We start from the raw sequence: 24,660 nt of genomic DNA, 5'->3' as shown, positions 1-24,660 counted from the left end.
CTCACGATGGCCCCCTGAGCCATTTAAAGCCTTTGAAATCTGAAAACTCTGTTCAATCAAAAGATGACACCGTGTTTCCCCCTACAGGCCTTCTATGAGCGTCTATTCTGCTGGATCGTGGCCCGCATCAACACGGTCATCGAGGTCAAGAACTACGATGCCCGAATCCATGGCAAGAATACCGTGATTGGAGTCCTGGACATCTACGGCTTTGAGATCTTCGACAACAATAGGTTGGTGTCTAGGGGAGACCCCCCTGCCCCCCCGAGGCAAACGAAATACAGTTCTGCACCCCCTTCTGCACTGCACATTTAAAGCAGTGTGATAACTATTTAAACGGTCGTCGCTTCCCTCAAAGAATCCTGGGAGATGTAGTTTGTTAAGGATGCTGAGAGTTCTGAGCAGAACCCTCTTCCCCGCACAGAACTACAATATCCAGAGTTGCCAGAGGAAGAAGCATTGATATTTTTTTTTACAAAAACAATTTTTTATTTATACCCCGCCCTCCCTGGCCAAGACCGGGCTCAGGGTGGCTAACACTGAATAATACAGTGTTATTATTATACAGTGTTAATAATACAGTAAAAACATTAAAAACAAAACAAACAAAAAAAACAACAGTTGATTGAAATATGAGTTAGAATACAGTTTAAAATGCAGCTTATAATGCAGCCTCCTTTTAGTGGTAGCCTGTAGATCAAAGGCATGAGGGGAGAAGACGTCAAATATTCACCAGGGCAGAAGGATTGATTATTAAACCGTTGTGGGAATTGTAGCTTTGTGGCGGAAAAAGGGGTCTCTGAACAACCCTCAACACCCACCCTAAACAAACTACAGCTCCCAGAATTCTTTGGGGGAAAGCCATGACTGTTTACTAAGTGGTATGATACTGCTTTTTTTGTGGGACGTGGGTGGTGCTGTGGGTTAAACCACAGAGCCTAGGACTTGCCGATCAGAAGGTTGGTGGTTTGAATCCCCGCGATGGGGTGAGCTCCCGTTGCTCGGTCCCTGCTCCTGCCAACCTAGCAGTTCGAAAGCACGTCAAAGTGCAAGTAGATAAATAGGTACCACCCCGGCGGGAAGGTAAACGGCGTTTCCGTGCGCTGCTCTGGTTCGCCAGAAGCGGCTTAGTCATGCTGGCCACATGACCCAGAAGCTGTACGCCGGCTCCCTCGGCCAATAAAGCGATTCTGGTTCTAAATGCAGCATAAGGAGTCTCTACAGTATATTGTATTTTAAAATGGGGTTTCAGAGTTTTTAGGGGGGTTTTGAATGTTTTACAGTGGTGCCCCGCAAGACGAATGCCTCGCAAGACGAAAAACCCGCTAGACGAAAGGGTTTTCCGTTTTTCGACGCGCTTCGCAAGACGAATTTCCCTATGGGCTTGCTTCGCAAGACGAAAACGTCTTGCGAGTCTTGCGAGTTTTTTCCCTCCCCCCCCCCTTTTCTAAGCCGCTAATCCGCTAATAGGGATGCTTCGCAAGACGAAAAAACTGCTAGACGAAGAGACTCGCGGAACGGATTATTTTTGTCTTGCGAGGCACCACTGTATGTAAATTTTCAATTTCATTGTTCTGTATGGGACAATGATAATAAAGATATCGTATATACTGTGGCGGACGCATCATTCCTTCTATTGGCTGCAGGCTTCCAACACCATAATAACTGAAGCATCCCTAAAACATCTTTTGTGGGTGCTTGACAGACTGATCGATGTGGCAATCACGAAGCTTCTCTCCCTGTGACCTTCGAACATGCTGACTTTGTTTCAATTAATTTGCACAAGGGCGTGTGATGTGAACGGGGCCTTTCTCCTCTTCCATACCACTGACCGTCTTCCTGGCCCTCCTCTGAACCTCTTCCAAACTGCCTACGCTCTTTCCGAAAGTGTGATGTCCAGAATTAGGCCTGCTCAGATCTGGATTTCCCAATCCTAAAATGACATTGATGGACAGGCATTTCAGGGCCAGCAAAAGAAAGCCCACTCTGCCCCGCGAAAATGCGCCATTAACCTATGGAACTCACTGTCACAAGATGCGACGATAGCCACTGGCTCAGGTGACTTGAAAAGAAAATTAGATAAATGTGTAGGCTGTCTGATCAATAACTTGTAGTCGTGACAGCTATATAGAAGTATTATTTAGACCAAGAGGCACGATGGCATTAAAAATGAACCCGGGTTCAAATCTCTGCCGTGAAGCTCACGGGCTCACCTTCCATAGTAATTAAATAAGCCTGGACTCTATGGTTTTGCCCTGGGGTGCAGAATCCCCTTTGCTCTGTGGGGTGAAGATTGGGATCCTGAGTCTCGCCTGCTCCCTCTTCCTTTCAGCTTTGAGCAGTTCTGCATTAACTACTGCAACGAGAAGCTGCAGCAGCTGTTCATCGAGCTGATCCTGCAGCAGGAGCAGGAGGAGTACCAGCGCGAGGGGATCGAGTGGCAACACGTGAGTCGCGGTGGCCGGTGAGGGGGAGATTGTGGCAGGATGGGAAAGGTGTGGGTTTTTTTGGTTACATGTTTTGTGGTTTTATGTTGTGAACTGCGCTGTGATCTTTGGGTGAAGGGTGATACAGCGGTACCTCGGGTTACAGACGCTTCAGGTTACAGACTCCGCTAACCCAGAAATAGTACCTTGGGTTAAGGTACAGAAATTGTGTGCTGGTGGGGCAGCGGCAGCGGGAGGCCCCATTAGCTAAAGTGGTACCTCAGGCTAAGAACAGTTTCAGGTTAAGAACGGACCTCCAGAACGAATTAACTCCTATTTGGGGACTTCCCTGGCTGTTTTCTGGCCCACATATGACCAGTCTGGATAGTTGGCCTTGGTGAAGATTTGACGTTTTCATCCCCAAAAAGTTTTTGATTGGAGTTTCTACTGCAATGAGGCTGCATTTTAATCTTGTTTTTAAGTTGTATTCCAATCAATTGTTTTTATACCTCGTGTTAGCCGCCCTGAGCCCGGTTTTGGCTGGGGAGGGCGGGGTATAAATAATTTTTTTTAATTATTATTCTTATTAACCCGAGGTACCACTGTATATCATTTTAATAAAAAATAACAACCACAGAATCTCCACCCTGGGATTTCACAGGGGAACTGCGTGAGTCTTAACCCTTTGCTTATCTAGCAACAAGTGGAATTTTATTTTGGCTGCAATACTATTCCCCACACTACCCCTGAGTCACAGACCTTCCGAAAGGTGTCCCGGAGACTTTGTTTTCACCATTTTGTTGCCTCGCCCTTGACAGATTGAATATTTCAACAACCAAATCATTGTGGACCTGGTGGAGGAGCCGCACAAGGGCATCATCGCTGTGCTGGATGAGGCCTGCCTGACTGGGGGGAAAGTCACCGACACCCTGTTCCTGGAGTCCATGAATGCCAGGCTTGGCAAACACCCACACTATACCAGCAGGAAGGTAAGGTAAAGGTAAAGGGACCCCTGACCGTTAGGTTCAGTCGTGGCCAACTCTGGGGTTGCGGTGCTCATCTCGCTTTACTGGCCAAGGGAGCCGGCGTACAGCTTCCGGGTCATGTGGCCACCAGGACTAAGCCACTTCTGGCGAACCAGAGCAGCGCACGGAAACGCCGTTTACCTTCCTGCCAGAGTGGTACCTATTTATCTACTTGCACTGGTGTGCTTTCAAACTGATAGGTTGGCAGGAGCAGGGACCGAGCAACGGGAGCTCACCCCATCACGGGGATTCGAACCGCCGACCTTCTGATCGGCAACTCCTAGGCTCTGTGGTTTAACCCACAGCGCTACCCGCGTCCCTAAGGAGGGGATATCTCGAAGCAAAACAGAGGCAGCTCCCCACCCCAGAATTAATCTGAGCCTTGAAAAGCACATAGAGCTGGAAGGAAAAGTGGGCAAGAGCGCCATTCTTCCAACTTCCTCCATTGACTCTATGGCTGGTTCAGCGCCGGATTTAGGTTTGATGAGTCCCTCAGCTACTGAAGGTAATGGGGCCCTTTAGATGTCCAGCTGTCCTTCGTCAACAACAAATTGTCGCTGTTTTTGTGTGTGTTGAGTATATGCTATATGGTAATTTATGGACCTCATAGGTATCTAAAGCCATTTGCACATGCAGAATGTAGGCACCCTATATATGTTGTTGTTGTTTAGTCGTTTAGTCGTGTCCGACTCTTTGTGACCCCAGGACCAGAGCACGCCAGGCACTCCTGTCTTCCACTGCCTCCCGCAGTTGGGTCAAACTCATGCTGGTAGCTTCGAGAACACTGTCCCACCATCTCGTCCTCTGTCGTCCCCTTCTCCTTGTGCCCTCCATCTTTCCCAGCATCAGGGTCTTTTCCAGGGAGTCTTCTCTTCTCATGAGGTGGCCAAAGTCTTGGAGCCTCAGCTTCAGGATCTGTCCTTCCAGTGAGCACTCAGGGCTGATTTCCTTCAGAATGGAGAGGTTTGATCTTCTTGCAGTCCATGGGACTCTCAAGAGTCTCCTCCAGCACCAGAATTCAAAAGCATCCATTCTTCGGCGATCAGCCTTCTTTATGGTCCAGCTCTCACTTCCATACATCACGACTGGGAAAACCATGACTTTAAGTATACGGACCTTTGTGAGCAAACCAGTGATATTTTAGGGAGCTGGCAAGCAGGTGGGGCCCATGACTAGGGGCCTACACAACACAAAATGCTGTTGCTGTATGCAGGCTTGATTTTATTTGTTTTTTTAGCTTATATTTTGGAAATGAACATACAGGTTTTTTCCCCCTTTAAATTATTTAAAGCTTGTTTCGCTTATACGTAAATCCGGCACAGGTTAAGGGAGAGAAAGGAAATCTCCAGGGGAACAGAGTTTACCGCCTTCTGAGGTAGCCTGTTCCACTGTTGAGCAGTTCTTTCTGTCTATTTATACAGATCGTTTCTATAGCAATATATATATATATATATATATATATATATATATATATATATATATATAAAATCTAAGTAAGGTAAAGGTAAAGGTACCCCTGCCCGTACGGGCCAGTCTTGACAGACTCTGGGGTTGTGCGCCCATCTCACTTAAGAGGCCAGGGGCCAGCGCTGTCCGGAGACACTTCCGGGTCACGTGGCCAGCGTGACATCGCTGCTCTGGCCAGAGCCAGAGCCAGAGCCAGAGCCGCACACGGAAACGCCGTTTACCTTCCCGCTGGTAAGCGGTCCCTATTTATCTACTTGCACCCGGAGGTGCTTTCGAACTGCTAGGTTGGCAGGCGCTGGGACCGAGCAGCGAGAGCGCACCCCGCCGCAGGGATTCGAACCGCCGACCTTTCGATCGGCAAGTCCTAGGCGCTGAGGCTTTAACCCACAGCGCCACCTGCGTCCCCCAAAATCTAAGTAGTTTACAGCAATACCTTAACATGGATAGAACATTGATAGGTAAAGGTAAAGGGACCCCTGACCATTAGGTCCAGTCGTGGCCGACTCTGGAGTTGCGGCACTCATCTCGCTTTACTGGCCGAGGGAGCCGGCGTACAGCTTCCGGGTCATGTGGCCAGCATGACTAAGCCACTTCTGGCGAACCAGAGCAGCACACGGAAACGCCGTTTACCTTCCTGCCGAAAGGTACTTGCACTTTGACGGGCTTTCGAACTGCTAGGTTGGCAGGAGCAGGGACCGAGCAACAGGAGCTCACCCCGTCATTGCGGGGATTCGAACCGCCAACCTTCTGATCGGCAAGTCCTAGGCTCTGTGGTTTAACCCACAGCGCTACCCGCGTCCCTCTAGAACATAGAGCATTGCAAAAGAAAACCAAACAAAAAGAAATTCACGTTGGAAGCTGCATCCTTGGCAGCAAAATAAATATGCTCTTCAACATATAGAAGTCGCAATCAAATACAGAAATACAATGGAAAAATATTGAAAGCATTGCTAGCAGCTGAGCAAAATCGCTGTGATCCAAGCGGCGCCCACACTCCACACCCTCCAACAGTGACTTCTCCAAACACAAACTCAGCGGCTTCCCACATACAGACGTCACTATCCACCCTCCCAGCCATTCATACCCATATTAGCAGAGCTACCTCCTCTGGAAGGAACCGAGAAGACCTAAACTTCAATAAAGAATGGGGAAATTGTTATAATTTATCTAGGAGATCACTGTGAACCAGGCACCCCCAAACTTGGCCCTCCAGATGTTTTGGGACTACAACTCCCATCATTCCTAGCTAATAATAATAATAAAAAATTTTATTTATATCCCTCCCTCCCCTGCCAGAGCTGGGCTCAGGGCGGATAACACCAATAAAATCACAGTAAAAACATAATAGGGGGAAAAGAGAGAGAGAGAGAGCGAGAGAGAGAGAGAGAGAGAGAAAACACAATTTAAAATACAGGTTAAAATGCAATTTAAAATGCAGCCTCGTTTTAAAATAGCCGATAAATCAAGACCATAAGGGGAGGGAAACATGAGGGTCAGACTGAGTCCAAACCAAAGGCCTGGCGGAACAGCTCTGTCTTTCAGGCCCTGTGGAAAGATGTCAAGTCCCGCAGGGCCCTGGTCTCTTGGGACAGAGCGTTGCACCAAGTCGGGGCCAGTACTGAAAAGGCCCTGGCCCTAGTTGAGACCAATCTAACCACCTTGCGACCTGGGACCTCCAAAATGTTGTCATTTGTGGACCTTAAGAGGACCAGTGGTCAGGGATGATGGGAATTGTAGTCCCAAAACATCTGGAGGTCCGAGTTTGGGGGTGCCTGCTGTAAACAGATGAAAACACTAGGAGGATTTTAATAACACTTGTAATGTAATTAACATTATGGACAAGATGAAAAGATACAAAATATGGACTGTGGGAAAATATGCAGTTAAGAGGGTGTATGATAGGATCGATGGAGGGTAAAGGTGGGAAGTCCAGGGATCTGGGGAAATTTCTAAATATGGATATGTAATTTGGATTGTTATAAACCAGCCTTTCTCAACCTGTGGTTCCCCAGATGTTGTTGAACTACAACTCCCATCACCCCTAACTAGCAAGGCCAGAGCTCAGGGATGATGGGAGTTGTAGTCCAACAACATCTGGGGACCCACAGGTTGAGAACTGCTGTATAAACTAATATTTGCAAAACCAAATAAAAATGATTACAATAAACTATATTTCGCTCCATAAGACGCACCTGACCATAAGACACACCTAGTTTTTAGAGGAGGAAAACAAGGGGGAAAAAAATTCTGAACAAAACAGTGGATGTATGATTTTTGTGGTTTGTGCTGTGGCCACAGCCATGTGATTTGACCATGAGTTTGGGGTAGCCCAATGCAAAAATCCTAAGAATCCATGTGGATACGTGCTTTGTAACCACGTTTTTGCGCCATTGCGCCATTGCAGTAGTGGATGTGTGTGTGTTTTTTGTGCAGGCTGTAACCATGGACATGCTATGTGATCTGATGGTGAATTTGGGGTGACCCAATGCAAAAATCCTGAGGATCCATGGGCTTTTACCTCCCCCTCCCAGGCAGCCTCCGCTAGCATCCCTTATCTCTCTCCCGATCCCACCGATCAGCTGTTTCCTTTCAACACTCCCTTCCCTCTTGTTTGCCTTAGTGTATTTTCCTTAGCTGGAGCAGTTTTTTGCTCCTCCTTTTCTTCCAATTTCTCTCCTCATTGCTTTAGTCTTCCTGTCTCCTCTCCTTGCAAGTTACTTCCCAGCTCCCAGGCAGCCTCCTTTATCTCTAGTGTCCCTTATCTCTCTTCCCGATCTGCAAACGATCAGTGGCTTTGTTTCAACACCCCCTTCCCTCTTTCAACACCCCCTTCCCTCTTTCCCTGATTCTCCCCACATTCAGCTTCACTGCATTGTGAAAGGAGCTGAATCGTCTTCACAGTGATATGTTTCAGTTTCATGTTGTGAACCGCCCTGAGATTTACAGCTATAAGGAGGTCAAATGAATGAATGAATGAATGAATGAATGTCTGCTTCCTTCCTCCTGCCTGCAGCTTAATCCTGCTGACAAGTCCATGGATTTCGGACGCGATTTCCGCATTAAGCACTACGCAGGAGATGTCACGTGAGTTTTGCTCTGGCTTGAAGGTTGTACTCCATTATTTGTGGAAGGGGGCATGGGGTTTGTAATAATAATAATAATAATACCGTATTTTTCGCCCTATAGGACGCACCGTCCCATAAGGCGCACCTAGTTTTTTGGGGGGGAAATAAAGGGGAAAAAATTATTTTCCCCCCCCCAGGCATGGGGCTGGGGTGGGGGAGGCCCGCCCGAGCTTCCCCCGACCCCAGCCCCCAAACAGGCAGCTCTCTGCAAGCTGTGGGAGCCCAGCGCTGGCTCCCGCTGCTTGCTGAGAGGTCCGCGAAGCCTGGACGCGCTGAGCTCAGCGCGCGCAGGCTTCAGCACGCAGGCAACTCTCCGCAAGCAGCGGGAGCGCTCCCGCTGCTTGCGGAGAGGTCCGCGAAGCCTGGAGAGCGAGAGGGGTCGGTGTGCACCGACCCCTCTCACTATCCAGGCTTCAGCAAAAGCCTGCATTCGCCCCATAGGACGCACACACATTTCCCCTTCATTTTTGGAGGGGAAAAAGTGCGTCCTATAGGGCGAAAAATACGGTAATAATAATACCTACATTGGCTCCCAGTACGTTTCCGAGCACAATTCAAAGTGCTGGTGTTGACCTTTAAAGCCCTAAACGGCCTTGGCCCAGTATACCTGAAGGAGCGTCTCCACCCCCATCGTTCTGCCCGGACGCTGAGGTCCAGCGCCGAGGGCCTTCTGGCGGTTCCTTCATTGCGAGAAGCAAAGCTACAGGGAACCAGGCAGAGGGCCTTCTCGGTAGTGGCGCCCGCCCTGTGGAATGCCCTTCCAGCAGATGTCAAAGCAATAAATAACTACCTGACATTCAGAAGACATCTTAAGGCAGCCCTGTTCAAGGAAGTTTTTAATCTGTGATATTTTAGTGTATTTTTGGTTTTTATGGAAGCCGCCCAGAGTGGCTGGGGAGACCCAGCCAGATGGGCGGGGTACAAATAATAAATTATTAATAATAATAATAATAATAATAATAATAATAATAATAATAATAATAAATTTATTATTTATACCCCGCCCATCTGGCTGGGTTTCCCCAGCCACTCTGGGCGGCTTCCAACAAAGTATTAAAATACAGTGGTCTGTTAAACATTAAAAGCTTCCCTAAAGAGGGCTGCCTTCTGATGTCTTCCAAAAGTCTGGTACAGTCACACCTCGGGTTGAAGTTGCTTCAGGCTGAGCGTTTTCGGGTTGCGCTCCACGGCAACCCAGAAGCAACGGAACGCATTACTACCGGGTTTCGCCGCTCGCTCATGCGCAGACGTTCAAAATGACATCACACGCATGCGCAGAAGTGGTGAATCGCGACCCGCCCATGCGCAGATGCGGGTTGCGGTCGCTTCAGGATGCGAACAGGGCTCCGGAATGGATCCCGTTTGCATCCAGAGGTACCACTGTAGTTGTTCTTCTCTTTGACATCTGCTGGGAGGGTGTTCCACAGGGAGGGTGCCACCACCGAGAAGGCCCTCTGTCTGGTTCCCTGTAACCTCACTTCTCGCAGTGAGGGAACCGCCAGAAGGCCCTCGGCGCTGGACCTCAGTGTCCGGGCAGAACGATGGGGGTGGAGACTCTCCTTTAGGTATTGTGATGGTTCTAGGGGTTGCTCGTGCGTAAACCGGCGCCACACCTGGCTGGGTTGCCTGAGTGAACCTTTTCTGTCCGGACAGCCACTCGCCCGTGGCTGTCTCAATCGCTGGCAGAATCCGTCAGTGGGCGTTTCTTGAACTTCTTCCAGCAAAGAAGCTCTTTGACGCCTAGTCTCCGCCTACTCTCCCTGCGCGGAAGCCTTCTGCGCAAGGAGGGTGTGGGCAGCGGAGGACCCGTGCTCTCCCTGCTGGTCCCCGGCGAGGAGTCATGGGACCGCCTCGCCGATTCCCCCATCTGCCCCCCCCTCTCCACTGGTGCTACGCTGATTTCCTTCCCCAGAAGATGGGCTGCATCTCCCCATCCCGGGACGCTCTCCGGAATCCCTCTGGAAGCCCTCTCTCTCCCCCTGGCTCCGATGGCAGTTCCCTGACAGGTATTCTGAACCAAGGCTGTATACCTGCTGTAGCGTAGGGTAGGGTAAGCCCGTGTATGGTTTAGAGTTTCAAACTAGTGCCTGGGAGAGACCAGGGTTCGAATCCCAACTCAGTGTCAGGTCAGGGACTGGTTAGACGCGGAGGAGTGGTGCGGGGAACCAGCCGGGGAACCGCCAAGGCAAAAGGGTTCAGATCCTGGGGAGTGGCGGCGGGACAATCATGAGCGGTCAGAGGGAGAAGAGGGCAAAGGCTGGAAGGAGGAGGCGTCACAAGCATGGGAAGCTACACAGCAAGCAAACCGGCCGGGTTTTTACAAGCCTCTACGGATCTGTGTTTCAGGTACTCCGTGGAGGGATTTCTGGACAAGAACAAGGACACTCTTTTCCAGGACTTCAAGCGGCTGATGTACAACAGGTATGTAGGCCTGAGGCCAGGCGGAGCTTCCAGAATGACCTTGATCAAATGACAATATATATCAGGTCAGAACATTTGTCCGCCGTGCCTTCCCCGACCAAAGGGAGAGAGTTCACTCTTTATTGTCGGAGATAACACTTGTTTCTGCAGTTCCGGATACTAATAAAACTGTTAGACTATTCCGTTCCACCTTAAGAGGAACAGGCTGTTGTGTGTCACATGCCTGTTTACATTCCAGCACAGTTTGCTGGGAACTTTCGTTTGTGTATAGCTTTTGCTTACGCTGCTTGCTTGGACACAAAAGGGAAAAGACATGTTTTTCCCTTTGTCCTGATGCTGAATAAAATGCCTGTAAACGTGGGTGGCGCTGTGGGTTAAACCACTAGCCTAGGACTTGCCGATCAGAAGGTTGGCGGTTCGAATCCCCGCAACGGGGTGAGCTCCCGTTGCTCGGTCCCTGCTCCTGCCAACCTAGCAGTTCGAAAGCATGTCAAAGTGCAAGTAGATAAATAGGTACCACTCCGGCGGGAAGGTAAACGGTGTTTCCGTGCGCTGCTCTGGTTCGCCAGAAGCGTCTTAGTCCTGCTGGCCACATGACCTGGAAGCTGTACGCCGGCTCCCTCGGCCAGTAAAGCGAGATGAGCGCCACAACCCCAGAGTCGGTCATGACTGGACCTAGCGGTCAGGGGTCCCTTTACCTTTAAATACGCTTTACACAGCCTCTATCCGCCCTTCTGTTGTGAAGAGTTCTTATCTCTGCTGGCTTGCGTGCTCAGCTTCTGAAGCTCGAGTCGCAGTTACATGCTGGTCCAAGGACTGGAGATCGCTTGGTTGCCGGCCGGTGGGCTGGAGTCAGCTGGGGGCCTGCCAATTGCCCCCGTTTCCTTGGACGCATCCCAACAAAAACACCAACCTCACGTCTAGGCAGCTGCTCGCAAGCAGTTGCAGCAGCTGGGGACCGCTCCCCTTCATAGGAACCAACTCCTAGGGGCTGAGGCCCCTTCGGCCCCCCTAATAAAATATTTGAGGAAGCCAGTCCCCTCCCCAAGCTGATGGGCATTGCCATTCAAATGGTATGTGTGCACTGCATCGTGTGATCTATTGGTAGGCAAACTAAGGCCCGGGGGCTGGATCCGGCCCAATCGCCTTCTCAATCCGGCCCACGGATGGTCTGGGAATCAGCGTGTTTTTCATAGAATCATAGAATCATAGAATCCTAGAGTTGGAAGAGACCACAAGGGCCATCGAGTCCAACCCCCTTCAAGCAGGAAACACCATCAGAGCACTCCTGACATATGGTTGTCAAGCCTCTGCTTAAAGACCTCCAAAGAAGGAGACTCCACCACACTCCTTGGCAGCAAATTCCACTGTAGAACAGCTCTTACTGTCAGGAAGTTCTTCCTAATGTTTAGGTGGAATCTTTTTTACATGAGTAGAATGTGTCCTTTTATTTAAAATGCATCTCTGGGTTATTTGTGGGGTATGGGAATTAATTCATTTCCCCCCCAAAAAATATAGTCTGGCCCCCCACAAGGTCTGAGGGACAGTGGACTGGCCCCTGCTGAAAAAGTTTGCTGACCCCTGATCGATTACATGGGACTTATTTGCCCCTGTCCAATATTCAATTTGGCACTCCTGCTCCCCACTGCTGGTTTATGTACCTTCCTCTAACAGCTTCGCCACCGCTACTCTGTCATGGAATTCTACTCAATATTGATCCAGAGCAGATTCTGATGTATAGTTAGCAGAGTGAAAGCTTAAAACACGTTGCAGGATTCCCAAAAAATAGACCAGAGGCAATTAATACTCCACGCAGCAGAGCTTTACTGCTACTGAAGGCAAATGAGCAGAATGGTCACAAATCCAATACATTCAGGATTGGCCCTGTCCGTAAGAAATCCAGTTGCAGCGGACTTAACTTAAACTTACAATAACTTATAATAAATCTAAACCTTAACACTACATACAGAAGGGAAAGAGGTAGAAAGAGAGAGTGAAACCCAGGCTGCTTCTGGCCTTACTATTATAATCCGTATGACCTGGATAGAAAGAGATAACAGAACCTGTTTACACCAGCTGTACCCAACTTCTCTGAAGGAATAACCCAAACATCAGGAACCTTCTGCTTGCTTCTTTCACACAGAGAAACTTAATACGATACGATAATCTTTATTGTCACTGTCCCATACAGAACAACGAAATTGGAAAAATTGACATCAGCCATCCATAAACCAACAAGCCTGCTATCCCAGCTATCCCAGCCTGGTTAGCCCCCTAAAAACTCTGATACCCCATAATTAAATACAATATACTCCCACAGAGACTACCTTACACTGCGTTTAAAACCAAAATCGCATTTGGATAGGAACTGTTTCTCAGGTGGCTAGTCCTGGTCTTTATAACCCTGTACCTTATTCCAGAAGGGAAGTGGGTAGCGCTGTGGGTTAAACCACAGAGCCTAGGGCTTGCCGATCAGAAGGTCGGCAATTCGAATCCCCGCGACGGGGTGAGCTCCTGTTGCTTGGTCTCTGCTCCTGCCCACCTAGCAGTTTGAAAGCACGTCAAAGTGCAAGTAGATAAATAGGTACCACTCCAGCAGGAAGGTAAACGGCGTTTCAATGCGCTGCTCTGGTTCGCCAGAAGTGGCTTAGTCCTGTTGGCCACATGACCCGGAAGCTGTACGCCGGCTCCCTTGGCCAGTAAAGCGAGATGAGTGTCGCAACCCAGAGTCGGTCACGACTGGACCTAATGGTCAGGGGTCCCTTTACCTTTACCTTCTTCCAGAAGGCAGAAGCTGAAAGAGATCATTTCCGGGGTGGCTTCCAGAACCCACTTGAATTACAGTGGTACCTCGGGATGCGAATGGGATCCGTTCCAGAGCCTCGGTCACATCCTGAAGCGAACACAACCCGTGTCCACGCATCTGTGGGTTGCATTTTGCCGCTTCTGCGCATGCACGTGATGTCATTTTGACCATCTGTGCATGTCGCCGTGCCGCGCAACCTGAAAATACTTAACTTGAAGCATATTTATCCCGAGGTATGACTGTGCTTAGAATAGGAAAGATCTCTAAACATCAGGTCAATGCTTTCTGCACTAAGAAATGCAAACGGACACATCCAGGACAGGCTGATGGGAGCTGGAGTTGGGTGTGCTTTCTGGGCTGCTGAGAAGCTTGGTCAACAGTGCACAGCATTTAACTGGAAATGCTGGGGCTTGAACCCGTGACCACGTTACCCTTAATCCCCTAGGGTGGATGAGTTGCACCCTGCAAGTTCGTAGCTCCTCTGCTACCTGTGATGTTCACCCACGCATGGTCAGCAGTGGGCCATGCCCAGAGAGGGTGAGGGTTAAGGAATGGTTGGCTTTGGCAGAGGCCTGCACCCCCTCACTCCCGCTCTGTGCTCTTTCCCCAGCGCAGACCCCGTCCTCCAGGACATGTGGCCAGAGGGCCTGCAGAGCATCACCGAGGTCACCAAGAGGCCTCTGACGGCTGCCACCCTCTTCAAAAACTCCATTGTGGCGCTGGTGGACAACCTGGCGTCGAAGGTAACTTCAGATAACACACACACACACCCCTGTGCAAAAACACACCCTGTAATTGAAATTCTACTCAATATTGATCCAGAGCAGATTCCAATGTTTATGTGCTGGGCCCGGGGGTAACCCATGAAACACGGTCCAGGACCGGTCCAGAGTCTGAAGGTTCTGCTGGGAGTCAGTCCAACAGGGCCAAGGCAGGACACGAGGCAGGAAACCAGGCAAGGACAGGTACAGGATCTGGCATATAGCAATGTTGCTCCAGCAACCTGGAGCAGGATCAGACAGCCTTTTATCTTTATTGGGGTAGTGACTGGTCCTGATCCCCTGGCGACTCACCTCCCTGTTTCGCCCGGAGGCGAGCACTCCTCCTGCGAGTACTCAGGTCTCTCCTACTCTCAGACCTTAGTCTCTGCAGCTCGGGAGACGTCAGTGGGTGACTAGACCCAGGGGCCGCCTCAGCCTCCCCTGACCCAACCGGTAGTGGAGCAGCTGTAAGTGATGGCCCAGCTGAAGGCAATGACGTCATCCCCACATCTGGAGCCAGGGCAGGATGAGGCCCCTGACTCGGCCCAGCTGGTGTTTGTTGCAGGGGAACCTGCGCAGACTGGGACTCTTCAGGATCAGGCCCCAGACTTGGTTCAGATGATGCCTGAGGCAAAGGATCCGGTGCAGATTGAGACGCCTCTGGTTCCGAGTCTAAGCCTGAGTCCCAGGCCATCACAGTATAATTAGCAGAGTAAAAACATAAAACAAGTTGCAGGATTCCCCAAAAATAGACCAGAAGCAATTGTATTTCATCCAGCAGAGCTTTACTGCTGCTGAAGGCAAATGAGCAGAATGGTCACAAATCCAATACTTTCAGGGTTGGCCCTGTCCATCAGAAATCCAGTTGCAGCAGACTTAGCTTAAACTTAAAATAACTTATAATACAGTAAGTCTAAACCTTAACACTAATCATATTATGTACAGAACACCACACAAGAAAGAAAGAGAGAGAGAGAGAGAGAGAGAGATATTGGAAGAATAAGTGAAACCCAGGCTCCTCACTTTATTATTATAGTCTGCCTGACCTTGTCAGAAGAGATAACAAACCAGTTTACGCCAGCTGTACTCTCTGAAGGAATAACCCAAACATCAGGAACCTTCTGCTTGTTTCTTTCACCCAGAGAAGCTTCCGGAACCCTCTTGAATCAATTAGAATAGGAAAGATCTCTACACATCAGAACAATACTTTCTGCACTAAGGAATGCAAGCTGACACCCCCTCCCTGCCCCGAAGAAGGAAAGGGGTTTGGTTTGGTTAATGGGGAATCTTCCCAATCCGCACTTCCCCAAACAGCTTGCAACCCGAAAAAGAGCCATCCTTCTAAATTTCCCCTTCTCTGAATTTTGTAATGCGCTTTTCCGGCCGATTAACATGTACAGTGGTGCCTCGCAAGATGAAAAGAATCCGTTCCGCGAGTCTCTTCGTCTTGCGGTTTTTTCGTCTTGCGAAGCAAGCCCATTAGCGGATTAGCGCTATTAGCGGCTTAGCGGATCAGCTGATAAGCGGCTTAGCGGCTTAGCGGATCAGCTGTTAAGCGGCTTAGCGGATCAGCTGTTAAGCGGCTTAGCGGCTTAGCGGATCAGCTGATAAGCGGCTTAGCGGCTTAGAAAAAGGGGGGGGGAGGAAAAAAACCCCGCAGGAACTCGCAAGACATTTTCGTCTTGCGAAGCAAGCCCATAGGAAATTCGTTTTGCGAAGCACCTCCAAAACGGAAAACCCTTTCGTCTAGCGGGTTTTCCGTCTTGCGAGGCGTTCGTCTTGCGGGGCACCACTGTACAAAAGTGCTTGGACCAGGGCTGCTAGCCGGGGTGGCTCTGTCCTGCCGCCACAGCTGGAGGCTGCAAGGTTTCTGAATACCAGTCGTTGGAAACCACCACAGGGGAGAAACTGCTTGTTGGTTTCCCACAGGCGTTTGGTTGGCCACTGTGAGAACAGGATGCTGGACTCGATGGGCTCCCATTGGCCTGATCCAGCCGGGTTTGTCTTATGTTCTTACATGCTTTGTTTTATTATCAATAAATACATGTAAACTGAAAGGAACAGAAAAAGAACTGAGCTTCTGCATTGAAGTACCAGCTTCAAGGGGAGGAGGCAACAAGCCCCTCTTCGCGGCCTAGGACCCTCGTACCTACGGGACCGCCTCTCCCAGTATGCCCTGCAGAGGACCTGAAGGTCCATAAATAGCAATACCCTAGGGACGCGGGTGGCGCTGTGGGTTAAACCACTAGCCTAGGACTTGCCGATCAGAAGGTCGACGGTTCGAATCCCCGCAACGGGGTGAGCTCCCATTGCTCGGTCCCTGCTCCTGCCAACTTAGCAGTTCAAAAGCACGTCAAAGTGTAAGTAGATAAATAGGTACCGCTCCGGTGGGAAGGTAAACGGCGTTTCCGCGCGCTGCTCTGGTTCGCCAGAAGTGGCTTAGTCCTGCTGGCCACATGACCCGGAAGCTGTACGCCGGCTCCCTCGGCCAATAAAGCGAGATGAGCGTCGCAACCTCAGAGTCGTCTGCAACTGGACCTAATGGTCAGGGGTCCCTTTACCTTTACCTTTTAGAGGTCCTCGGCCCTAAGGAAGTCAGATTAGCCTCAACCAGAGCCAGGGCCTTTTTAACACTGGCTCCAGCCTGGTGGAACGCTCTGTCTCATGAGACCAGGGCCCTGCAGGATCTGATTTCCTTCTGCAGGGCCTGTAAGACAGAGTTGTTCCGCCTGGCCTTTGGCTTGGAGTCAATTTGATCCCCTCTTTCCTTTTTTCTTTCTCCTTCTGTGTTGGAACTCCTATTTGGGGATTTCCCTGGCTTTTTTCTGGCCCACATAGGACCAGTCTGGATAGTTGGCCTTGGTGAAGATTTGACGTTTTCATCCCTCCAAAAGTTTTTGATTTGAGTTTCTTCTGAAATGAGGCTGCATTTTAATATTGTATTTTAATCTTGTTTTTAAGTTGTATTTTATCAATTGTTTTTATACCTGGTGTTAGCCACCCTGAGCCCAGTCTTAGCTGGGGAGGGCGGAGTATAAATAAAAATTATTATTATTATTATTATTATTTGGACCAGCTCCCCATCTCCATTTGCACTCTGTTTCCCTCGATTCCTGCAACAGCCGGTCCTGAGAAGGCGCTGGCAAGAGCAGGCCGCCGGGGGTCCCCAGCTGCCTTGGTAACCGTTGGCAGGCACCAAGGCCCCCCCTGCATTCCTTGGCTCCCGTCTCTCTCGCCGGGAACCAAAATTAGATGCCTCTGGGAGAGGAATCAGAGCGCCGTGGAGAGACAGGAGAGCCCAGATGGTCCCCCTTTGCACGCCACCGGGGCTCTATAAATAAGCCTGTTGTGATTATCGATTGCATTTCCAGCTTCTGCGCCTCCAGGGAACCCGGGGGCAAACACACAAAGCATGGCTGCCTCTCGCCCGTTTTTACCCATGCAACTATCGTATTTTTCGCACCATAGGGCGCACCGGACCATAGGGCGCACCCAGTTCTTAGGGGGGGAAATCAAGAAAAAAAATATTCCTCCCCCCAGCCCCAAAGAGCAACGTACAGGCTGCACACAACCTCTCCCTGCCAGAGGGGTTGCGCGCAGCTATGGAAGAAGGCAAGGAGGGGAAAAACTGCGTCCAATAGAGCGAAAAATACAGTACTCTGTCGGCTAGGCAGAGAGAGGGGGGGAGAGAGGGCCAACTGGCTGGGGATGTGGGCTCAGAATATAAGAAGAACCTGTGCACGGAATTCCAGGTGTGGCACTGATCTACGTTCTGCCCTGCCCAAGCCTAGATATTGTTGTTGTTTGGTCGTTTAGTCGTGTCCGACTCTTCATGACCCCCTGGACCAGAGCACGCCAGGCACTTCTGTCTTCCACTGCCTCCCACAGTTTAGTCAAACTCATGCTGGTAGCTTCGAGAACACTGTCCAACCATCTCGTCCTCTGTCGTCCGCCTAGATATTGCTGCGTTCCAATTCCACCTGTTTTTGTTCTCCACCAGCTATATATTTATCTGTCTCCTTTATACCCCACCTTTTCCTCCAACGGCCTCCAGGTGGTGTATGTGGTTCTTCTCCCTCTCCTCCTTTTGTTGTTGTTGTTGTCCGACTCTTCGTGACCTCCTGGACCAGAGCACGCCAGGCACCCCGTCCTCCACCGCCTCCCACAGTTTGGTCAAACTCATGCTGGTAGCTTCAGTCCCACCATCTCGTCCTCTGTCGTCCCCTTCTCCTTGTGCCCTCCATCTTTCCCAACATCAGGGTCTTTTCCTGGGAGTCTTCTCTTCTCATGAGGTGGCCAAAGTCTTGGAGCCTCAGCTTCAGGATCTGTCCTTCCAGTGAGCACTCAGGGCTGATTTCCTTCAGAATGGAGAGGTTGGATCTTCTTGCAGTCCATGGGACTCTCAAGAGTCTCCTCCAGCACCAGAATTCAAAAGCATCCATTCTTCGGCGACTATCCTTCTTTATGGTCCAGCTCTCACTTCCATACATCACTACTGGGAAAACCATAGCTTTAACTATATGGACCTTTGTTGGCAAGGTGATGTCTCTGCTTTTTAAGGTGCTGTCTCTCCTCCTTCCCCCCCCCGAAACAACAACCCTGCAAGGCAGCCTAGGCCGAGAGGGAGTGGCTGGCCCCCAAGGTCACCCAACGAGCTTTGCGATTACCGAGCGGGGGTTCGAGCCCAGGTTCCTAGTCCAACACTCTAACCACTGTGCCATGCTGCCTCTCCAGGAGGCAGAATTCCTCAGTGAGTTGCTGGCTCTCTGCAAGCGTTTGGGATGGGAGGGAATGTCGCCAAACCACATCCATTATTTGATTCCTTTCCTGCCTCTTCCGAACAGGAGCCGTATTACGTCCGTTGCATCAAGCCAAACGACCAGAAGTCGCCCTTGCTCTTCGACGCGGAGCGCTGCCGCCATCAGGTGTCATATTTGGGGCTGCTTGAGAACGTGCACGTCCGGAGGGCGGGATTCGCCTACAGGCAGCCTTACGACCGCTTCCTCCTCCGGTAAGCACCACCGCCAGGCCTTCTGTACAAACACAGCACCGCAAATTTTCCAAAGGTGGCAAATTTTTCCTTCCCCGCTAGCACCCTGGGCCTGATACACCCAATGGCAAAAATCAGTGGAAGTAGTTTTTCAAGGTAGGAATATTGGGGTGTGGTAAGTAAGCAAAAGGGACGCGGTTGGCGCTCTGGTCTAAACCACAGAGCCTAGGACTTGCCGATCAGAAGGTTGGCGGTTCGAATCCCCGCGACGACGGGGTGAGCTCCCGTTGCTCGGTCCCTCCTCCTGCCAACCTAGCAGTTCGAAAGCACATCAAAGTGCAAGTAGATAAATAGGTACTGCTCCGGCGGGAAGGTAAACTGTGTTTCCATACGCTGCTCTGGTTCGCCAGAAGCGGCTTAGTCCTGCTGGCCACATTTTATTTATTTTTTTTATTCAAAATTAAAACAAAACATTATCCAAAAACATATCATCCTTGTTTCCCCCCCAGTTTTCCTCCCTCCCCCCCACACCCCCCCGACTTCCCTCAGTTCCAGGCTTTGGTTTCTCTGAGACTGCTGTTTTCCGCATGTTACAAAGTTGTATAGATCCTCAAACTATTTAGCTGATTATTATCAATAAAAAGTTTGTGAATGTTTATTCAAAACCTGCAAAGGAGTCCAGTTCACTTCGTTGCGTCTTCAAATACTTTGTAAGGGGTTCCCATTCATCTTATAAGTCACTTTTGCCAGTTCTGCATAGTCCATCAATTTTTCTTGCCATGATTCTTTAGTTGGGGTTTCTTCAGTCTTCCATCCTTGGCTACCAGAACGCGACCGTTGTAGTCATGCTGGCCACATGACCCAGAAGCTGTACACCAGCTCCCTCTGCCAGTAAAGTGAGATGAGCGCCACAACCCCAGAGTCATCCGCGACTGGACCTAACGGTCGGGGTCCCTTTACCTTTAAGTAAGCAAAGTATAATGAGACCTCGGAGAGGGACCCCAATTTCCTCTCCCAGAATGAGGTGGTGCAGTCCCGAAGTGGCAGCTTTCACCTTTTGTGCAATAAACTCCTCCAAAAAAGTATTAACAACAATGGTCCATGCAAGCAGAAAGCTAGCACAGCGGGTAGTGGCCTCAGCTACTACCTTTCTCCTTGCATGGAGTGTCAGTTTTGCTTGCAGCTCTGCAAAAAGGTTGCTGGGATGGTGCTGTCCCATCCCGCAGTCCAGCAGCCAGCATTTCCTAGACTCTTATCTCAAGCCAGGCCAGTCACCGGTAAATTCCTCCCTTCCCAGGTATAAGATGACCTGTGAGTACACATGGCCCAACCACCTCATGGCTACCGACCGGGAGGCCACGCAGGCCTTGATGGAGCAGCATGGCTTCCAGGACGACGTTGCCTACGGGCACACCAAGATCTTTATCCGCACGCCCCAGACGCTTTTCACACTGGAGCAGGAACGAGCGCAGCTGATCCCCATCATTGTGTTGCTACTGCAAAAGGTACCCGGGTTTCCGTTTACACCTGTGCAAACACTGTGCCGACAGTTGCAAGTATGGACAGGAGGAATGCAGGGCCCAATTCCACACCCGAAGGGCTGCCATACCTCCAGGTCAGTACAGTGGTGCCTCGCAAGATGAAAAGAATCCGTTCCGCGATTCTCTTCGTCTAGCGGTTTTTTCGACTTGCGAAGCAAGCCCATTGATGGCTTAGCGGATTAGCGCTATTAGCGGCTTAGTGGCTTTTAGCGGCTTTTAGCGGCTTATCAGCTTAGCGGATCAGCTGATAAGCGGCTTAGCGGCTTAGAAAAAGGGGGGGGGAAGGAAAAAAAAGTCGGAAAAACTCGCAAGACGTTTTCGTCTTGCGAAGCAAGCCCATAGGGAAATTCGTTTTGCAAAGCGCCTCCAAAAAGGAAAACCCTTTCGTCTAGCGGGTTTTTCGTCTTGCGAGGCGTTCGTCTTGCGGGGCACCACTGTAATATCCAAGGCAACATGATGAATACAATGGTACGGTAGCAATATACACTCTTTATATAATATGAAATATATGAGATCACAAAACAGAATCTCTGTAAGCCACAAAATATGCACTCTAAATGGATTCTCTTGAAAACAAAAAACCAAAGTCTTATAAGTCTCTGAGAGTCTTTGTAGACTATTCAAGTCTCTGAAAGAAGCAATGGGTCAGATTCTTATCTGATGAAAACAAGCCGTAAAGCTTTGTTTATTGAGTCCAACGCTGTTGAAGCACCGTATTTTTCGCTCCATAGGGCGCACTGGACCATAGGGTGTACCTAGTTTTTAGGGGGGGAAAGTAAAGAGGGAAAAATTATTTTCCCCCCCCCAGCCGTGGGGCTGGGACAGGGGAAGCCTGAGCTTCCCCCGACCCCAGCCCCCAGAACAGGCTGCTATCCACAAGCCTTCGGAGCCCGGCGGGTTCAGAAGGTTTGCGAATAGCTGCCTAAAGCCTGGAGAGCTAGAGGGGTCAGTGCGCACCGACCCCTCTCGCTCTCCAGGCTTCAGCAAAAGCCTGCATTCATTCCATAGGACGCACACACATTTCCCCTTCATTTTTGGAGGGGGAAAAGTGCGTCCTATAGGGCGAAAAATACGGTTCCAGATATACCCACTGTTTCATGGAATTCTTCTTCAGCACAGCAGAAGGATACAGAAATGCTTCATAAACCCATCTATATGGTGAATGGAAAAGTATGACAACAATTGCTATGGGGCAGTGGTCATAAAGTTATGTATATAAAGTGTATATTGATATCGTATCATTGCATTTGGTCATCGTGTTGCCTTGGACATTACTGACTATTGTTTGCAACACAGGGGTTAAATTGTTTGGTACCTCCCGGGCAAAACAGGGCAACGGAGTCTTGAACCTGGGACCTTTTGCCCGTAAGGCAGACACTCTGCCATTGAGCTACTCCCCTGATGGGAGTTTTCCCTGCCTTCCATCAAGGATGGAGCCTGGGAACTTTCTGCATGCAAGGCAAGGCTGTTCTGCCCCTGAAATCCGGACATGGGTGGCGCTGTGGTCTAAACCACTGTGCCTCTTGGGCTTACTGATCAGAAGGTCGGCGGTTCAAATTATTATTATTTATTCAACTTATACACCACCCTATACCTGGAGGTGGGACACAGGTGGCGCTGTGGGTTAAACCACAGAGCTTAGGACTTGCCGATCAGAAGGTCGGCGGTTCGAATCCCCATGACGGGGTGAACTCCCGTTGTTTGGTCCCAGCTCCTGCCAACCTAGCAGTTCAAAAGCACGTCAAAGTGCAAGTAGATAAATAGGTACCACTCCGGCGGGAAGGTAAACGGCGTTTCCATGCGCTGCTCTGGTTTGCCAGAAGTGGCTTAGTCATGCTGGCCACATGACCCGGAAGCTGTACTCCGGCTCCCTCGGTGAATAAAGCGAGATGAGCGCCGCAACCCCAGAGTCGGTCACAACTGGACCTAATGGTCAGGGGTCCCTTTACCTTTACCTTTATACCCGGAGGTCTCAGGGCAGTTCACAACAAGATCACAACCTATTAAATCAAACCAAAAGCAATAACCCAATAACTCTCACACACCTCCAAGACACATTCAAAAAGGATGTTGAATGTCAATAAGATCAAAGGTCTGTTTAAAAAGGAATGTTTTTGCCTTGCGCCTAAGGGTGTATAATGAAGGCGCCAGATGAACTTCCCTGGGGAGAGCATTCCATAGATGGGGAGCCACTGCAGACAAGGTCCATTCAAATCCCCGCGAAGGGGTGAGCTCCCATTGCTCTGTCCCAGCTCCTGCCAACCTAGCAGTTCGAAAGCACACCAGTACAAGTAGATAAATAGGTACCACTCCAGCAGGAAGCTCAATGGCGTTTCTGTGCCCTCTGGTTTCCGTCATTGCGCCAGAAGCAGTTTAGTCCTGCTGGCCACATGACACCGAAAACTGCCTGTGGACAAATGCTGGCTCCCTCGGCCTGAGAGCGAGATGAGCGCCACACCCCATAGTCGCCTTTGACTGGAATTAACCGTCCAGGGGTCCTTTACTTTTCACCTTTTTTTCCAGGAGGCTGGGTGCAGGGAGAGTTTGGTGGTGGTGGTGGGATGGTTGTCATGGCTTGTCTGGCCCTGATTTGACTCGTCCGTCCTATGCAGGCCTGGAGGGGCGCCCTGGCCCGCAAGCGCTGCCGTTACCTGCGGGCCACCTACACCATCATGTCTTACTACAAGCGCCACAAGGTGAAGTCTCACCTGCTGGAGCTGGTGGAGAGATTTCAGGCAGTACGCAGCATGGCGGACTACGGCAAGGGCGTGGAGTGGCCGGAACCGCCGGCCGTGCTGGCTCAGTTCCAGGAGAACAGCAAGCTCATCTTCCGCAGGTAACAGCAGAGGGCGCCGTGCCCAAGAAGGACACTGACAAACTGGAACATGTCCAGAGGAGGGCAACCAAAATGGTCAAAGGCCTGGAAACGATGCCTTATGAGGAACGGCTAAGGGAGCTGGGCATGTTTAGCCTGGAGAAGAGGAGGTTAAGGGGTGATATGATAGCCATGTTCAAATATATAAAAGGATGTCACATAGAGGAGGGAGAAAGGTTGTTTTCTGCTGCTCCAGAGAAGCGGACACGGAGCAATGGTTCCAAACTACAAGAAAGAAGATTCCACCTAAACATTAGGAAGAACTTCCTGACAGTAAGAGCTGTTTGACAGTGGAATTTGCTGCCAAGGAGTGTGGTGGAGTCTCCTTCTTTGGAGGTCTTTAAGCAGAGGCTTGACAACCATATGTCAGGAGTGCTCTGATGGTGTTTCCTGCTTGGCAGGGGGTTGGACTCGATGGCCCTTGTGGTCTCTTCCAACTCTTCTATGATTCTATGATTCTATGCCCAAATACCTTTTCGATTGCCGGAGCCTGTGGCCGATCTTGAGTTCCGATCTGCGGCAGTACAGATGCAAGGATTGTTTGATACTTGTGTTTTGCTCCGAGGAGGCCCCCTGAAATGATTGGGTATGGCTGACTTTGACCTCTTCGTTTCAGAGCAAAACAGATCTGGATAGCACCCGCCCATGCCGCGTGGGCCAAGCCCAGCCAAGCAGAATTCAGCTGGATCTACACTCACCTTTTAAACATTGTTAGAACGATACTAAATAATATTGTCCCCCCCCCAAAAAAAAACCCCAAGACATTTGGTTTCTCTTTCGCTTCCTTTGCTGTATGTCAGTCACTTTTATTGCACATAGCCAAAGGCTGCCACAATGTACACAGAATCATTCAAAAATTATAAGAAAATATACTGGATTGATACAAAAAACTTAAAACATTTATATTATCAAGACATTACCTGCCCTAAACAGAGCTGTAAAAGTACCTTCATATACAAGTTAAGACATTAAACAATAAAATTTCTAAGCTAAAATTATCACATGGCCACTAATATATTAAAAAAATAATGTTAATTAACACAATGTGCAATTATATTAGGAGTTTGGGGATGTAGATAGGGTCAAATAAATTCATCTCCTTTACAGATGGTGGCTACCTTGGCTATATAATTTGCTCTAATTTTCCTAGCGGCAGTTGCAAAGAGCGCTACACGCCAGGTCACATACTTATCTGTGTCTGCGAGGAGATATAAAATCATGTC

General features: G+C 49.8%; 1 protein-coding gene and 1 long non-coding RNA gene across 2 annotated transcripts in view; one reads left to right on the top strand and one right to left on the bottom strand.

Moving 5' to 3' along the window:
* The window catches only part of LOC307227194 (unconventional myosin-Ig-like), a 100,500-nt gene that overhangs the window by 31,835 nt on the left and 44,005 nt on the right, over window positions 1–24,660 (top strand). Inside the window, exons 9-17 of the mRNA XM_079996441.1 lie at window positions 88–233; window positions 2,333–2,447; window positions 3,245–3,415; window positions 7,932–8,002; window positions 10,390–10,464; window positions 13,881–14,013; window positions 18,876–19,042; window positions 20,319–20,526; window positions 23,175–23,398. Coding sequence (XP_079852567.1) covers window positions 88–233; window positions 2,333–2,447; window positions 3,245–3,415; window positions 7,932–8,002; window positions 10,390–10,464; window positions 13,881–14,013; window positions 18,876–19,042; window positions 20,319–20,526; window positions 23,175–23,398 — 1,310 coding nt within the window. The remainder of the gene's footprint in view (window positions 1–87; window positions 234–2,332; window positions 2,448–3,244; window positions 3,416–7,931; window positions 8,003–10,389; window positions 10,465–13,880; window positions 14,014–18,875; window positions 19,043–20,318; window positions 20,527–23,174; window positions 23,399–24,660) is intronic.
* Window positions 1–24,660, bottom strand: part of LOC307199358 — a 155,486-nt gene that overhangs the window by 98,944 nt on the left and 31,882 nt on the right. The gene's annotated exons all lie outside the window — the stretch shown is intronic.

The sequence above is a fragment of the Podarcis cretensis genome (genome assembly GCF_951804945.1).
Source record: "Podarcis cretensis genome assembly, chromosome: 12".
Taxonomy (NCBI): domain Eukaryota; kingdom Metazoa; phylum Chordata; class Lepidosauria; order Squamata; family Lacertidae; genus Podarcis; species Podarcis cretensis.
Note: the sequence above shows the minus strand (reverse complement) of the source record. Positions and strands in the feature narration are given on the sequence as shown.